Here is an 18414-nt window from a genome sequence, read left to right on the forward strand (position 1 = left end):
GTGATGTTTTCTGCTAGAATTGACCGATGATGACACGTCAGTCTCGTCTCAAAAATAGTTTATTAACAATGTCCATGTTCACTTCAGATCAAACATTCACCACAACACCTTTCCGTTTACAAAGCATTATTACAATGAGCTTTTATAGAAATCTGGATACTGCAGGATTTCAAATACATCCAGAGAAAGAGAAAATGTACACGACACTGCGCAGAAGCTGTTCCCAAAGACGTGTGCTGCTTTCGTGTGTGTTTCTGTGTGTGTGCGCGCATGTGTGCACACACTGTAAAGACCCATGGTTCGCTCATGCATGCATCGACATAAGGACAAGTTTTGATATAGCGCAACATTATCTGCATACACATTAACAGCTGTATTGTACATGCTCTTTGTAATAAGTTCTACACTCAGCCCTCTGCGTTCATCACTACACTGTGCTTCCAGCTGTGAAAATTATTAGACTACGATCTTTGCCGACCTCTAATTCCCAGGAATTTGATGGCATTGAGCTTGTTGGGACCCGTGAACACCATGCCGCAACTATGAAGTCTTAAGGATCTGAATCTGTTAAATCTTGCCTCATCAGTGTGTGTGTGTGTGTGTGTGCTATTAGTTGTCCACAATAATGCATAAGTTAAAACGTAGTATCTGCCCTACAAAAATCTGAGGTAACAACATTTATATGGTGCTTTTGTGTGATTGTAATCAATGCCCCCTCTTCTCCTTAAAATAAAAACAACTAAATTCACATCTATACCTCAGCTGAGCGGTGGAAAATACGAGTTCCTCCACTGGATCGCTCACTTAAAGCATATGTGCTTGGCCAATAGAGAGTATAAATGCGTTATATTATAATACACAGAGACCTTGCCAGCTCGTAGGTTTGGTTACCATCCTGGCATTGTCTGTAGGTTTCATGCAACATCAAAGATATTGTTTCGCCACACGCATATCAACATCCACCCCCCTCTTTACCAACACCAACATGCAACCGAGGGAATGTGCAGAACATGGAAGAACAACAGAGGTGGAGAAAAGGAATGCAGTGAAGAGTCTGTGCCTGAGGACAGTCGCCGGGGCCTTTCAATCACTCTATATCAAAGCCATTTAACGTTCAGGTCAAGTTTACAATCGAGCGTTCAGAGAGGACACGTGAGCAGAAGCTGGGACCAGTGAGTGGTCTCTGATGAGTCTGTAAAAGCTTCAGCAAGAGTAATTAAGAGTAAACCTTCTTTGAATTTATTTTCTTTTTTTACTTTTACTGGGCATAAAATATTCATTTACAGTGAGACAAAGATCAAGACAAACACTGATTAAGATGAAGATGGACCAATAAGCCTGATTTCCATCTTGTTGAATTCTGGAAATACATTTCTTGGCAGCTCTAAAACACCAAAGAGCATCTCTCTGACTGCAGACAGATGAAATGTATAATGTTCTTAGTTTGTAATCTTTCCATGACTCTTTCTCAATGCAAAGCTGCATGATGCAAATTGGTGCAATCAAGCTCCTCTACCCAGATAATGAAGATGACAAATCATCCTACTTATGCTGCGAGGGAAAACACTTAAGTGAACTAATGACACCTTCTGCTATTTTTTCAAGCCATCCAAAGATATGCACTTCATGACCACATGTCAGAAAGGTCGCAAAAAAAGGGTCAGTCAGTATCAGGTTGGCATAGTGCAGCTGGTCTATCTGGTCTGGGAGAGAAACAACCAAAGGCACACCAGACCAGAAGAAGGCACCAGGGGGAAAAACAAACTCCTCACACACACACACACACAACTCAGCTCGGCTAAAACACGCAAAGAATGTTGTCCGACTGGAAACGTCCACACACGACAGGCTAACAGCTCTAACAAGAAGACATCATTTCCATGACTGGGCCAACCCGTCCGACGCACACGACAGATTGGGGCTCCTTTGCATTGCAGCAGATGAAGAGCTTGAACTGGGTCACCTGCAATAAACAAACAAGGGAGGTTCCAACAGACCTTTGCCTCCATGTCATTAGTGTTTCAGCTGTGTCATCTCCCTGTTGGTCCTAACAGCTATTGTGCATAGTTGAGTCATATTGGCTTGTGTCTCGACTGGCCAGTTGTCAACCCCTACATCTAGGTCCACTGCACAGATAAGCAACACTTAACAGCATGAGGGATGCCCGGTGAAGAATCGGATGTTAATTCTCATACAGACGCACTACTTTGCTGACCGTTATCACATTACATTAGACAGCCACATTCTTTATCCTCGATGTGAGTGGACTGGAAACAGAGAATGTCGAGGGAACACTGAAAAAAAAAAAATGACACAAGCAACCATTTGTTGTGCTTGACAAGTTGTCAACAGCACTGAAAGCCTTGGTTATGGCTTTGCTCGGGTTTCACAATGACAACACTGTGTAAAATGAGCTACAGTACAATGGAGAGGCCCTCAGCTGAAATGTTAGCTCGCTGACAAACATGAGAAGTAGATGGTGGTGTACAAACTTTAAAAAAAAAAAGAGAAAAAAAAGGCACTAGCGCTTATGGTCAGAAGATATCAACTTTCATTCTCTGTCACGATGACTTCTACCATGATAAACAGAACTGATATAATATGACAGATAATACTTATTCATGAAGACTTTATACAAGCTAAGAAGGTTGCTGCTCGCCCGAGCTTGTTGAAGGACAATATTGCATACAAATATGTGCATCTATCACTGCCTCATTACATTACAAATATAAAGAAAAAACAAGTAGGAAAACATTCTATGTGTAAAGACAGCTTTCGGGGGGAAAAAAATGCAAATCAACAAGGAATTTTAAACATCAATTTCTAACCACAGTTGTAATAGAGACAACGTCCATATCCTGTATTAGCTGTGTTTGCATTCAATTCATCTGCTTGCCTGTTATCGTGAAATGAGAGATACAGTACAAAGATGACATTTGGTAAAAGGTCAGTCCTTTTTCATGTATTATGTGTTTTTTTTCTCTCTCCTGTTGGTCAGCTGACTTTGCGGTGTTTGAACCGCTCACAGCAGCGCGCAGCCGCTTCTCTTCTTGCGTTTGCGGACCTGCAGGGCAGCTCTAGTGGCCATCTCGAACACTTCCCGCACGCCGTCCTTGGTCTTGGCGGAGCACTCCAGGTAGCCGAAAGCACTGATCCTGCCGGCCATGTCCCGGCCTTCCTCTGTCTTCACCGGCTCCTGCACAGTTAGAGATGGACTTTTGTTAGGGACTAAAATTTTTATTTTATACTTCATAATGTTTTGTCCATTATTCCCTCAAAATAATAAAAGTGATAAAATAACCTGGTTTATTATACCATAGCATATTTTGCCGTATAGTTCAGTGGGTTGAGCAGGTGCCCCATATGCAGAAGCTACAGTCCCAGTTTGAATCCCAAATCTGGTGGCCCTTTGCTGCATGCCATTCCCCCTCTCTCTGCCTCCCCATTTCCTGTCACTCTCAACTATCCTATCAAGAGATCATCTTGTAAAAAGATGATTATTAAGATATTTTTCTATTTATTTAGACTTATCTTATATATTAAATTACACAACATCATATTATATTATATTATCTTATCTCAAGCTCTTTTATGTGAGTCTGTCATTTGACTCGGCACTTTCTGCTACCAAACAGTTCTTTATTTTGTGCTTCATTTGGATTTTAATTCTTTTTGACCTTTGATGTGGAATTACTCAATTATACTCAACCTTCCAAAGTATTACCATTTTACATGTTTCCATCCCCACCATAATCATTTTTGAACAGTCCCCTAAAAATGCAAATAAGATTAATTTGATGTACCTGTGTTTTAAGTTTTTAAATCTGCACCCTAAACCTCATCACACAGACAATCAACCAGCATCGTCACAGCTTTAACATGTTGCGCCCTCAGTGTCTGCGTGACCATGTACATCTAAAACACTTGAACTGATGACTTAGTGCTACTCTTTGTCAGAACAGTTCCTGATTTCTACAAAAAGGAAAAGCTGACAGTGGTGTCTGAAAGAGCTGGAGAGCTTTGTCAACATGTTCCTATTATCAGCTGGACCTGGAGACAGACAGAAAAAGGCCCACAGTGGCACGACATGCTGTTCTGTGATACAGAAAAACCAATATGTTGTTGTCATTGTACTATGACTGAAAAAGCCAGTGGAGGCTTTTTCAAAGTGTGGTAGGATTTTTTTTTTTTTTTTTAATTTTCAGGAATGGCACAAAGATGTCATTGTTCAAATCATCTTCCATTTGTGTTCTATTAAAACAAATTAGAGTTTCCTTTCGACCCTGTTTCATAACTTTTTTAGTAAAAAAGCTTCAAATCTTCACTGATTCATAATTGTATGTGATTTTTCATGTTTGCACTTTATTTGTCAATCCTTTTTTTACTTTAACACCCTTTCACCCCAGGTTTTTGTGTCATTTTCTTCCACATTGAAAGTCTAAGTCTAAAATCTAAAATCTGCAGTAACTGTAACATGTCTAAACATCGTGCAGTTCAGACAGACAGACAATGGCACTGCATGGACCAGACAAAGACACTGTTCTCTCATTCACTTCAATGAAACCACAGCATTAACACAGTGGGGGTGCCACTGCAAGGGACGCCAACAACAACAACAACAACAAAAAAGCCTGGCTGATCCTGGGTCAGCTTCTGCCACAACAAAGAGCAATGCATCGTCAATTTAAATACATGCAAGCCCACAGTCTTGGTAGATGACTGTGCAGTTCTTCTGTTGTAGTGTTTGCAAATGACTTTGGTGATCTATGATTTTTTTTTTTTTTTTTAATTTGTACTTGTAACCCAAGGCAACACACCTTCACGGCCAGCTCTGCATTAACACACGGCTGTTTCTAGTCTGAACACTTACCAAAGTAAGATTTAAAGGTCATGAATAAGGGGGCATTACTGTAATAATTCACATGGGACCTCACACATCAAATCTCATGAAATGTACATTTTCTCAGGCCTTTGAAGGATTGAGGAGGTGCCTACTTGCTCCTGACTACCCCGATCTAGAGTTTATTGACCTCCAGAGGCTTCGGTACCTGCTTCATCTTGGCCAGCTCCCTCCGTGTGTGCTCATCGTTCCTCAGGTCCTTCTTGTTCCCCACCAGGATGATGGGAACATTGGGACAGAAGTGCTTCACCTCGGGCGTCCACTTCTCAGGGATGTTTTCTGTCCCGGGAGAGATGAGAAGTAAGCTGAAATGCTCAAGAGGGAGGGAGGAGGGGGGGGGGGCGGGGGGGCTGCTTTAAAAAAGGGGACAGGCGGTGCAGAGCCACCCTCCGCGGAACACTTCTCATGATGGATGGCTCTGCAGGCCGCTCCAGGCAAAGATGTTTTTAGCTGCACTAATCCTACTTCCCATCAAGTCCATTAAGGCATTTAACAAACAGCTTGCTTGGCTAATATGAGCTGCCTTGATTCTGTGTTTAAAAAAAAAAGCTATGGCAACAAAATTGCAGTTTTTTAAATCTGTCATACTGTCTGATTATCACATATCCACTGTCTGCACTGTTGCCATCTTAGCCAGGTTCATCTAATTTAACTGTTTAGATAAAGGTTTTACAAATAAAATAAAAAAAATATAAATGTTCTTTATGAAAAGCGCTTTACAAATTAATTAGTATTAATTAATTAGTATTGTTATTATTAAAATAGGCTACTGTATGCCAGCAGTCTCCTACCTAAACTGTCGGGGCTGTCGATGGAGAAGCACATAAGGATGACATCTGTGTCAGGGTAGGAGAGAGGCCTCAACCTGTCGTAGTCCTCTTGGCCTGCAGTATCCCACAGGGCCAGCTCCACCTGGGACACAACAACAGAGACACGTCATAAAAGATGGGAAATACGCAAATACATGCATACCCAGGCACATACACACATATATATATACTGTAGACTCTGCACATGAAGGTGGATTCATTTGGGTTATTGTTCTGTGATTCATGCGTAAGTAGCTATCATATTGTTGACAGTTTTGTAACAGGACGCTGCCTTTAGGGCTAATATAAGAATCAGCTGTTTACCCAGAGCTGATGTAATGTTGCTCCTTGTTCCAGATGAATAAACCAACATTTAACCAGTCACGACATCATTAGCTGATGACATTTCTTTTCTTATCCACTGAGAGCTGTGACTGTTTTGGAAGATGGCGTATGAACCTCGAGGCAGTCATTTTCCCAACGGGCAACGCTTTAAACACACACAGGAAGTAAATAATGTTCAGCTCAATTAACCTGGGGACATTGTACTCTTCCACTTTGATCATAACATATGATTTGTATGTTTTACCTGAGCTGCTTTTTGTGTGTGTGTGTGTGTGTGTGTGTGTGTGTGTGTGTGTGTGTGTGTGTGTGTGTGTGTGTGTGTGTGTGTGTGTGTGTGTGTGTGTGTGTTTCACTATTTGCTTCTCATCAGCTAATCAGAGCTTCATGGGTCTGTTGTGTTGCCAGTTTTGTGGAAATGAACTTGGGGACTGGCCTCATCCCATCACACCACTGATTAATTCAATTAGGGAGTGGGAGATTACCGAGCATCAAACTAGATACCTTCTGTCCCTGCACGGGCATTAGCAGCCAGCTTTCACTCGACTCCGTACCTAAGCTGACCCACACTGCATTGTGTTCAGTGGTAGAAAAAACCCTTTTTTGTACCAAAGTTTTGACTCCCGGAACCACAGCATGACAATAGATCATGGTGTGCCCACAGCAGGCACATGCATCAGTCAACTATACCCAAAATAGAAGTTTGCAGAGGCAGAGGGTGGGAGGTGGCTGCACACTGTTGATGCTGTATGAGCAATCGGAGCAGTTACGTTCCCACTGGAGTTGTGTAAAGCTGCAAACTTTGAGAAGGTAAAAAAAAAAAAAAAGAGGGGGAAAAGTGCTATTTTTAGAATCTGCTCAATTCACAGAGGGTGAGAGAAGGAGAACGTCTTTTACCTTCAAGGGGGGTACAAACCCAATTTAGAGGGCTGGGATCACAAATCTAATCCAGCTGGTTGTATAATAGTCTGATTCTTGTGGGACAGCCGTCCTCTAGAGAGTTGGAGAGAGGATATCTAAAGAAGCCGCCTGTCAGATCTTTGCCAAAATTATCCCCTTCCCCTGGAACGATGTCCAGCTTTATATTTCCTGTCCAGAACACAACAGTTAACCCCTCTTTTGTGACCAAGACAGGAAATGAGAGACGTTTTATCGGGCAGGAGGAGGGTCCTGAGGGAAGCAGAGGGGGACTGCCAGGAGACGTCCCTGTTCCCTGTCTGAACAGGAAGCTGGGAAGTAAAGTCATTTCCTGTTTTGCCAAGCAGTGATCCTGCAGCGGTGGTCAGCTCAAGAGAACAAAACCCTTTGACATAACAAGCCATCTGCAGCTCAGACTCAACCCTCGTTGGCAACACCCTGTGACTCAAATTCAAGACGTCACGCACCCTCGGGAGCAGGGCTTACATGTAGTTAGTTTAATAACAGTGGCTCTGTCCGAAACAACTCCCTGTTTTTGTTTTTTGTATCATACTGTTTAACCTTTATTTACCCTCTACCAGATACAGTATGTTAATGATGAGAAAATGCATTTGTGATTAGTGTGATTTTAAATGATGTACTTTTATCTTCTGCCTGAAATCAAGGACCAGTTATTACTAAGAAATTCCAGCATTAAATCTGCCTTTGTCATAATAATAAACTCTTAAACAGTGCAGGAATAGAAGGCTTCACAGTAGTAGTGACAGTGCATAAGGGGAGCAAGGATTAGTGAGAGGTAATTGAGGCTACTAATACTATAACTATCAGTACGGTGTTGGATTAGTCAGAGAAACTGAAGGATTTCCTCTCTACCAGATTAACAGAAGTACAAACCTGCTTTCCATCAACTTCAATATCAGCGATGTAGTTCTCAAACACTGTCGGGACGTAGACTTCAGGAAACTGATCTTTACTGAAAACAATGAGAAGACAGGTTTTTCCGCAAGCTCCATCTCCGACAATCACCAGCTTCTTCCGTATGGCTGCCATCTCTGTCGGAAAAAAAGAAGAGTGTCTGAACAAGAATTCAACATATGCTCAAAGGCTGTGTAAGTGCCAAAATTATCAGCAGACCCACAAAAGGGAAAAGAAACTCTTTTTTTTTTGCCGTTGAGGGAAATTTAATCTGTCATGTTGAACAAATGGGCCAAGCAACAGACTCACACTTTGTCATCTGTTTGTGTATTTGGCACAACGGATATTTCATTTATTTGTTGAGATCTCAGGAACATGAGGCAAATCAAAAACCCAAGACCGAACAAAAACTTTCTCTGCTCGTCGCGTGTGGCTCCAAAGCGACCGCTATGACATCTCTGACTGACGCCTCTGCATCACATTACACCTGAGGCCATGTGCTCTGTGATGTGCACCTTGTCACAGACAACCGCAGTAACAGGCCTTGAATCCCTAGTGCCAAGTCTAGACTACAGAGCTAAAGGAAAGACGGAGGAGAAGGAGGAGGAGAGAGGAGAAAGAGAGGAGGGGTGTTGAGACAGGCTGGGGCATGAAGTAATGTGCTATCAGGCTCCTGCTCCATCCTGTTTGTTTCCCAAAAGAAAGTGTCCAGGAAATCAGAGCAGCTGCTGAAGTACTCAGGACTGTCCTATGACACTTCTCCACCTCGACATATGATTCACTTCTTTTTAGGATTATTTTGATCGTAGTGTAATATAATTTCCCCCATATTCATCATTTCCATGAAAGGAAACAGAGTTAAAGCTCGTCATAAGTCTTTGCCGGTGCTAAGGTGAAATTTCTAACACAAGGTTTAGAGAGTTGCATGTTGTTGCTGGGTAAAAAAAAAACATGCAAGCATTTCCCTGCACAAGAAATATCTCTGCAATAACCCTAGAGTAGTGGTCTAGTTAAGCTGGAGCAGGCTGAGTGGGGATGAGCCAGCAGTGGTGCTGATGGATGAGCTGGAGCCCCCTCTGCCTGGGAGCAGCTGTGCATATAGTCATTTGGCTCCTCACCTCATCTACTTTCTGCCAGACAGTCTTGACAGCCATCCTCTTCACGAGGGCACCCACTTATCGGGGGAAATTCATCTTTTAGAGCCGCGGGCGAAACACAGAGTTGAGTCTGTCTGTCCTAATGCCCATTTTTAATCTCTGCTTGGATGCAAAGCAATGCTGGTCCTTTCACTGAGTAGCATGAAGAAAAGTAAAACAAATAAAATAAAAAATGGAATCATCCTGGATAAAGCCTAAAGTCATTAGTCAAACAATAAGCGACTTGGTACCATAACAGATCAGTGGATTATCGTGGCCAGTTTCATCTAGATGGCTCATTAATAACAATTACTTGCACTCAGGGCTGGGGGATATGTGCTAAATTATTATCTTAGTCTCACATTTTGAAGCTGATACCTTATCAAATCACCGGAAAACTTGTTCAGTAAGATGTTTACAACTTTTAATACCAATTTTAGATTTTTGCAGAACTAAAGCTGCAAATTGTCCAAAGATGGAACTCTCAAACCTAGTGCATTATTAAAAATATTAACGGTTACAAATAAAAACTGACCCAAAAGCAGTTACATTAATGTACATGTATTTAACATGACCCACTCCGCAAGTCAACAGTGCAACTCTTGAGGTACAGTCATGGTTGATAATACAAGTACTACAATCAATGTGTACATTTCAGCAGTGAATCAATGGTCACATCAAAATGTAAACAGCAGCGTGAGATCTGTGATTGCGCTGCTCTGTGATCTCATCCGGTTACTCTCGCACAATCGCACAGATCTTGGTGAGACTAACAAACAGGAAATGGCATACGTACATTAAGAAAATTAATCTAAGTTTCTTTGGAGTCGATATCGGATCTTTCAAATGAAGATTGATATGAATCAGCAAAATCAATTTTTTAAACCCAGCCCTATTAAAAAGCTGAACATTGAATTTTGTATAGAAATATTCTCATTGCCTTCCTTGTGTAGAGGAAGATAAGAAGAACAATCTCTCATTAATGACTCCATCCATTCATCGCAATTGAAATGTGATCCAAACTGTGAATGGTATATGAATAAATGGGTTGTGCAAAGAAACCCTGGAAAGTAGAGAGAAAAAGAAGTAGGCAAGAGAGGAAATTATTACCCAGCCGAGTTTCCATGGGTATTGAGACAGACCAAACTGGAAATCTTTGCTGTGTTTGCTTGTTTGGCAGTTTTATTAACATCCTGGTTGCTGTCTCCTTGCAGAAATTGTGATTATGGTTCAATTACATGTTCTGCCTTTTGCTCAGAAGCCCACTCCCTCTGGTGCCATGAACTGTGTCACAGCTGCAGGGAGGCTTTGACAAAAGGTGCCAAAGGCTCTGACTTTGAATTTAGGACACTGTGCCCAACACAGGTACTGGTAGCATGCTCACTCCTTTTATTTCTATATAAAATGAAATGAAAGACAAGTGGGTAAGTGGGGTGAATATGCTGCGCTGCAGAGTATCAGCTGAGAACAAAGCCTGCCTTCACTGTCCTGCTTCAAATGGGTTTGATCCTGGGATGAATTCTGACTCCACAGACACTGCACAGCATCTTGTGCTTTGACCAGAGATGGCTTGAACTAGATGATGGGTTCAAAGCCAACAAGTGGGAGACAGCAGCGCCGCGGCCTCAGAGGCTCACCCTGTGAAACAAAACAATCCACTTCCTGTTCTGTGAGGCTTGGGAGGAGCTTTTGGCCGCAGCTCTGTTTGGACAGGCCTCAGCAGAGCCTGGACACAGTGAGGGCTGCCAGAGGCAACGAAACACATGCACGCATGCTTACTCACACAATGCACACACACACACAGCCCCTTCTCTTTGCACAACACAATCATAGATTGTCCTTGGTGGCAGTGATATTGGGAACCGATGAAGGAACATCTTGACACATTGGCAAAAGGAAATTATGCATGAAAATGTCCCATACCATCTCACAAACTGGGTCAAATACCCCGGTCCCCGGCTACCCATGACTGATACCCTCCATTTTGGCACTAATGGAAACTAATGACTCTGACGTACCGAGGGGGTAAAGTTTAGGTGATCACCAGCAGCACAAGATTTTCAAAATCAAACCTGTTCATCGTAACTACCATTCATTCTCTACACTCATATCAAAGTCTGATTCAATAATAACACGTGAACTGAACAGGAACCACCTACATAAAAGCAGCTAGTACACGCTGGCCCACCTTTGACCCCACACACTATTAAACGAAGGCAAAGGTGTCACTGAGAGATTAAAGCAAACCCATGGAGACCGTGACAAAAGCAGAAATAGCTCAACATCATCATTCTGTCAGCTCCACGCAAACATCAGTCTGGCTTTTATTTATCCATCACTGTGATTTTACACAACACAACGCAGATGTGGCCGCTGGTGCAGAGAGATATACTTGAACATATTCATAAAACCTTCAGTCGTGCCGAGTCTGATGGAAGACCAACTGTAGCTGTGAGACGGGATCACTGCGTTACACACAGATTGATACATCAAAGAGATGCACACTAAGCATTAAGCACTAAGAGTTAACAAAACAACACCGAATGATACTGGACTGACTGAACTGGCGCTGACTTAGGTCATATATTTTTGTGATGAAAGCTGACATTTTATCTTCTGAGACACTAATGCTTCATACAGCAAAAGGACCCCATTTCTATTGCTGATATTAGAATTTATTTCCTCACTCACTTCTTGCAGTTTCAACTTTCTTGGCACATAACCTGAAATAAAATGTGTTTAAGGTATACAGACTGAGTCTTTCTGCAGCTCCTTCATTCATTTGAATGTGGCCAGTTGTAATGCTTTGTTCTGGTTTATGTAATCACAAATTTAATAATCAAGGATTTTAAATTTAAGATGTCAAACTTGTGAAGGAAGCAGCCTCTTTGACAACCTTTCTGTGTTTTATTAACTAAATGATTATTCAGGAAAGTAATTCAGATTAATCTATGATAAAAAAAAAAAAAAATGGCACCAATAATAGATACAGACCACCAACACATGAAGAAAGTAGAGAAGCCCCAGGGATACGTTCAAGTGAGAAAAGGGTAAGGTAAATATCCCAGGCACTTACTAACTTGATCCAAAAACAACACTGGAGCAATTAAAATGAGTAGTAAAGCAAAGCACCATTTCTTCCTGCAACTATTTGAGCAATGCCCCAGGTTAATGAACACACAACCTCTCTCGCTCCCCCTCTCTCTAAGGAGGTTTCCTGAGGCTTAGGGGCCAATGGGAGTTATGCAACAAGCTGAGCAGAGTCAGCTCTGAGCAGAGCCCGGGCCATCGAGGTAGAGCTGCCTTTCAATCCTCATGAGTTTATTATCAACAACAATGCTCAACATACATCAGGCATCCAACCAACAACAGACCTGTTGTTTTCATTTTTTTTTATTTTTTGGGTCTGAAGGTTTTGCAAACATATAACAGGAAATGTGTCCAAGTAGGATGTCTGTGCTTGTCGGACAGGCCACATAGGGCTGCACCTCTTACTTCGACCAACAGCACTAGACTAGTTAGTTACAGATCAGCTGATGCCAATACTGGAAAGTTATTTCCTGGTTTGTTTGGTTGTTGTTATTGTTGCTGCTACTACACAGGAGTTGCAAACTCTGGGTGTACTTAAAGGCTTTATAACAGGTTTCGAGTCTCGCCTGAATCCCTGACGAACAACGAAAAACCTATTTTACATGAGAATTAAAAATTGACTTTTGATGTCCTCCAGCATCTTTGGCACTGCAACCACAACTCATTGCTGAGAGTCCATGTTTTTTCCCCCTATTCTTTTCTCCAAGATGCACAAACTAACAATAACACAAAAAAAAACCCTTAGTGAGAGCATGAGCGTCCGCCTCACCTCTGCTGCAAGTCAGTCTGAGAAATGGGCCAAAGTTCATAAACTGGCAGAGGCTGTGGCTGAGACAGAGCAGACAGCCTGCGACACCAGCTGTCTGCACCACCTTAACCCCAATGTAAAAACAACTTATCTGACTAAATCTGACAGCAGGAGACAGACAACAGATCACATGCAGAATAAAGGCAGTTGGTCACTGCCCCCACACCCCCCACATCTCCAAAATATAAAACAATCTGACAAGCAGGCTTCATAACTGCTCATATAAAATGTGTAGACATTCCTTGGTAGCCTATATAGTAAGCTGTGGACTCAAATGCATAAAACTGAAATGTGAGTGCTGAGCTCTCTTACACAACAGCAGGAATATACACAGCAGATCAGGTCGGCTTCTCACATTCTTTGGGCGTATATTACAAACACTGCAGCTCCTTAGCCTCACTGAGTCATGACTTTATGGTCCACCCACTGGAAATGATCAAATGTCCCAACACTGAACCAGCCCATGAAATAAAACCATCTATGATCTCTCAATTAAGGACAATGACCTATTAATCCACACAAAGAGTTTTACACAGACTAAACTGAACAGAAAAGTAACTTGATGAGATTTTTTGCATAATATAAACTCTTTGTGTTAAAGGAATAGACAACATTTTTTCCAAAATACAACAATTTAATAATGCTTGCTGTATGATACTGTAAAAGCTGCAGTCAGTCAGTTAGCTTAGCTTAGCATCTAGAAGACTGCTGACTTCATGGCAACCTGACAACAACATGACTCCAGGAAGTCACTGTTCCCTGACCACAAGGAAGTTCAACACATACTGTGATTACTCATACAACCACAATTTGATATTTTCACAATCACACTTTGGTTTTTGTTTGGAATTAAGAACGAGCTTTTTCTCCCCTGGGTCCACTTTATGCTAAGCAAACACTAATCTCTCCGGATGGTAGGCTACTGATAGCTGGACCTACCAGACAAATTTCACAACTATACAGATTGACCCATGATGGTGTCGGCTGGATGGACCCAAGGGGGCATTTGTCGGTCTGAGAAGTGAAGCTCACTTCCGCATTCAAAAAACTGCAATCCTCTCGGCTACCACTGGGGGCTGGTGTCAGAAAGCAGCAAATCTCCATAGACCCCCATGTTAAAATCGCCGATTTTACATCCTCAATAAACATGATCAAAGCCTGGTGTCATCACGTTTTTTGGTCTCAACCGATAGTTTCTACCCCCGCACACACTCTGAGATGGATGAATTTTTTTTTAACTCTACTGTTTTACTATTATTAGGTTTAAAATTCTCGCCAATTAGGGTGCGGAAACGTTGAGTGACAGGTCCGGAGCGGTCCGGAGACCGCTGCTTCGAGGCCAGTGGGCGGGTTCTAGGCCGGTAAATCCAACATGGCGCTGTTCAGGCCGCCATATTTGAGTGACAAAAACGACTCCCCAAAACCAATGAGTGACGTCACGGATGCTACGTCCATATTTTTTACAGTCTATGGATGGACCTGTCCTGCAGCCTGGTCACCTTCACGTCTTCTGTCCAGCAGCCATGAGCTTTGGCACGAAGACACTCACTGATATTCCTGTTTTTACAGTTTGTTGAGAGGAAGCAAAGCAAGACGAGAGGCTTGAACTGTGCGGTGACTAAACTCATAGGCAGAGGCAAGAGGACTCAGTCCGTGGCTCAGAGAGAACTGACACCTCATGGCTCACTTTTGGGCAAATAATCCAGGTCATGAGCAGAGAATAAACAGGACTGACTGAGTGGTCAAGTGAGTGGCTCAACAGATTAACTGAGCCTGGGCAGGAGAAAGCACCGGGTCTGTGCACTCCACAGCTGCAACTAATGGTTATTTTCTGATTAACTGATAATGCTAAATGCCAAAATTTATTGGTCATTTGTTTGGTTTGCAATGTCAGCAGATAGAAACCATTCTCCGGAGAACCAGCTGACGTGTTCACAATGATCATCTCTTCAGATCATCAGGACAAACCCAAAAATTCACTTAGTAGCCTATCTCATTTTGACTCACTAAACAACTAACCCTTACCAAGGCAATGTGCACAAGGAGATACACACTCATTAACATCCTTTGGTGAAAATAGGCTACTGGAAGGATAAATGTGTAATATTTCACATTTGGGTGGCACAGTGGAAAGACGGTTCTGGGTTCGATCTCCATGGGTTCTCTCTGGGTTCTCCAGCTTCCTCCCACAGTCTAAAGACATGCAAGTTCGGTTGATTGGAAGCTTTAAGTCAGCTGTAGGTGTGAACAGTTGTGTGAGGTTGTTCATCTCTACATGTAAGCCCTGTGATAGACTGGCAACCTGTCCAGGTGTATCCGCCCTCACCCTATGTCAACTGGGATTAGCTTTTTCCAATCAAAACGTGGGTGGGCGATTCTTCAACTAGGTGCACTTTTAGCCATGTGAACTTGAAAAAAAAAAAGTTATTCAAAACTGACCTAACACAGTCTCATAAGTTAAAATAGTTTGTCTAGTTTTAAGATCTGTAAGAGGACAAACTTAGATTACAAGGCAAATTGTTAATTTTGTACATTTTTTCTGATCTGCGATGAACAAATGTCATTTCCACCACATCTCAATATACAACTGTTATTCAATTATAAATAACTTATACCACTCTAAAACTATCTGAGACCCTTTTTGTAACTATGTTTTACCATTTTTTCCATAATACACAATAATCATACATTTATGAATTAAATAAATTCAATCTCTTAAGGACCAACTGCTGAATTGTACACCTGCTACATCTGGAATTTAATATTGCTTGGGTAGGGGCTTTTTAGAAAATAAATAACTTGAATTATTATGTAAAGTGGATCATGACCTTTTAAATTGTGGAGATTTCTTTTATGTGTGTTGAGAACTTTTACAATCATTTTTAAAAATGTCTTTGGTGGTGGAAATGACAGGGTGTTGTGGAAATGACAACAAATTAATGTGAATGTATAGAAACAGTAGACATTTATTTGAACATTTCTTAAACTGTCATTAAACAAAACCATCCCTGGTTGTAGTGTAGTCTAAAAGCCAATATCTAAGTTCCATCAAATAATAGATGACAAAAATGTATTTAGTCCCTATAGGCCTGTGACCTTTCTGCTGCTGTCTTACGTGGCATCTTAAAAAAATATAAATAAATGGAATATAACATATAATTATATTATTAATGTTGATTAATGTTAATTTAATATGTAATATTAAAAAATAACTACTCTCACAATCCATATCACTTGGACTTTAAGCATAAATGTCATTTCCACCACACTACTTTCTTTTCCACCACAGAGGATAATGTGGTGGAAATGATGGTGGTGGAAATGACATTTCTACAGTATTTTGTGAAAAAATGCAGACTAGCTTAACTGATTAGCTTTGAATTGATACTTAGGATTTCATGTATGCAAAATACACTTACTCAACTAAAAAAAAAAAACTTTAAAAAAACACCTATGAAGGTATAACATGTTTGGAAATGACGTGCAATAAATATATATACTGATCGAGCAACATTTATCTTAATTTTTCTTCAATAGTTGTTGATGAAATTGAAAATTCCCTCCATGTCCAACATGTGCTCTGATGTCAGTGTACATTGCCATAGAAACCATCCATACAATCTCTCAGAGAATTTTTTTAAGGGGACATTACAGTGCTGTGGTGGAAATGACCATGATACTGTGCGACAGCTATATTTTGGATAAAAAATAATATTGATGGCTGTCTTACATTAAACACTATAATGTGTTTTAGTTATTTTACTGATACTTAATTCAGGCACATTAGTAGTTTTCAAATAAATCACATTTTTAAACATTATTTGCATTGTTGAAGTTTAAAAGTCTGGGTGCGCGACAAGGGTAAAACAGTGATTTTGACACTTGTAAGAATGTTGAAAAGTATGAAAAAATTATAATAGAAAGGTGGTACATTTTTTCTAAGGTGGTTTTATTGTTAGTTTGACAAAGAAAGTGGAATTTATACAAAATGATGTGTATTTTTTTAAATATGACCAAAGAACATAAAAGTGCCCGTAGTCTAAGAATCACCCGGGTATGACTGGGTCCATTTGGTCACAATTCCTGATGTTCTCCATTTTCTATTGTTGACTTGAGGATCTTTGAATTTTACAGCTGGATGTTTGGATCCATTGTGCAAAAATATCAGAAAATAAATCAATCAGCTGACATCTTCACATTTCTTGTTTTGTCCAACCAAAATATTACTCAGAGAAAATCAGGAAACACTCTCATATAAAAGGCTGAGACCTGAGAATAAGTGGCTTTTTTCTATAAGATTGTTGAAAGACCTATGTGTTAAAAGCTGTTCTGCCTGTGAACCACCATACACAACTACTGACAACAACACTGGATCAAGAACACATCCTGCACCGATGCTTTCCAATAAATCTGAACACATTCAGGAGGATAATCACACTATGATCATTTTGTGAATCTTAAATTATGAAGGACACCAAAATTACCACTCAATTTACATCTTTCTATAACATAATTAAGTCCAAATAACTCTGTGTTTTCAGATCATGCTCCACATGTTTTGTTGTGCTTGTAAAAATCATTTGGCAGTGGAAGCAACGCCTTATATGAGAAATTGGAGTCTTAATAATGAGGAAATTAAATGTTCCCAGGAATAGAAATGGCTCATTAAGAGATTTGCCATGCGGAGTTGCTTATTGAGGTCGCAGCACTTGGACAGACTGTACATACCAACAGGATCTGATCTGCTGCTGTGACTTTCAAACTACAAGCAACGAAGCTATCAACAGTTGTACAGAAACACACCTGGACACACAGCACAAGCACACTGGACACACTTCATTACAAGCACCACACCGTCACACACTCAACTATTAGAAACACAAGCGGGAAAAAAGGCGAGTGTTAGTGCGAGGACAAGCCACCACCTTGTTCCCTCAGCCAACTAAGTGAGCTATAATTAGTGTCAAATAAGAGCAGAGTCAAACTGCAGCCTCTTTCTGTTTACCTGTCTCCTGCAAGATGAGATGTGTTTTTTTTTATCTATAAATATTAATCCCCGCTCGCTCTTCCCTCCGGATCGTAGCACGCACACACGCACACACACACAAACACACGCTCACTTCTTGCTGCAGTATTCGCTAATTTTACTGAGAGGCTGCTGGAAACCGGGGCAGGCGAGTAAAGATCCTCCCACCGACACCAGCGACAACCGCAGCTCGGCCCGCAGCCCAGCGCTTCCGCCACAGACCTTCACAATAAAAGAGGGTAAATGTGCAAATCAATTTTTTCTTTTTTTTTTATTCTGTCTAACCACGTTTAATCTTGGCTGTTATTTGTAAATTTTATTGGCTGTCTTTGCATTGTCTCTCATGGGGTGTAGGCTATTGAATTGTTACAATTTGTAAATTTCAAAAATCTAAGAAAGTTTTAAAACAAACAGATGTAGGCTATCAGTCAGTTATCAATATCTCTATGAATTGCATAGACCCAGTCTGT

The 18414-nt window shown here is 41.1% G+C and overlaps 1 protein-coding gene across 1 annotated transcript; it reads right to left on the reverse strand.

The window, feature by feature from the left end:
* Positions 1-55: 55 nt before the first annotated feature.
* On the reverse strand, positions 56-18119 carry LOC310986206 (rho-related GTP-binding protein RhoA-D). Its single transcript, XM_083972027.1, has 5 exons — positions 17924-18119; positions 7864-8021; positions 5692-5812; positions 5049-5179; positions 56-3196 (listed from the first exon to the last, which is right to left on the reverse strand). The coding sequence occupies exons 2-5, from the start codon at positions 8017-8019 to the stop codon at positions 3023-3025; spliced, it is 582 nt and encodes a 193-aa protein (XP_083828153.1). The 5' UTR covers positions 8020-8021; positions 17924-18119; the 3' UTR covers positions 56-3022.
* Between the last annotated feature and the right edge of the window lie 295 nt (positions 18120-18414).

The sequence above is a fragment of the Trachurus trachurus genome (assembly GCF_905171665.1).
Source record: "Trachurus trachurus genome assembly, chromosome: 5".
Taxonomy (NCBI): domain Eukaryota; kingdom Metazoa; phylum Chordata; class Actinopteri; order Carangiformes; family Carangidae; genus Trachurus; species Trachurus trachurus.

Coding starts and splice junctions, on each gene's coding strand:
- LOC310986206 (XM_083972027.1), bottom strand. CDS start 8,019: ATGGCAGCCATACGGAAGAAGCTGGTGATTGTCGGAGATGGAGCTTGC. Junction 5,813..7,863: donor TTGAAGTTGATGGAAAGCAG/GTTTGTACTTCT, acceptor GTTGTGTCCCAG/GTGGAGCTGGCCCTGTGGGA. Junction 5,180..5,691: donor CGACAGCCCCGACAGTTTAG/GTAGGAGACTGC, acceptor CTCCCGGGACAG/AAAACATCCCTGAGAAGTGG.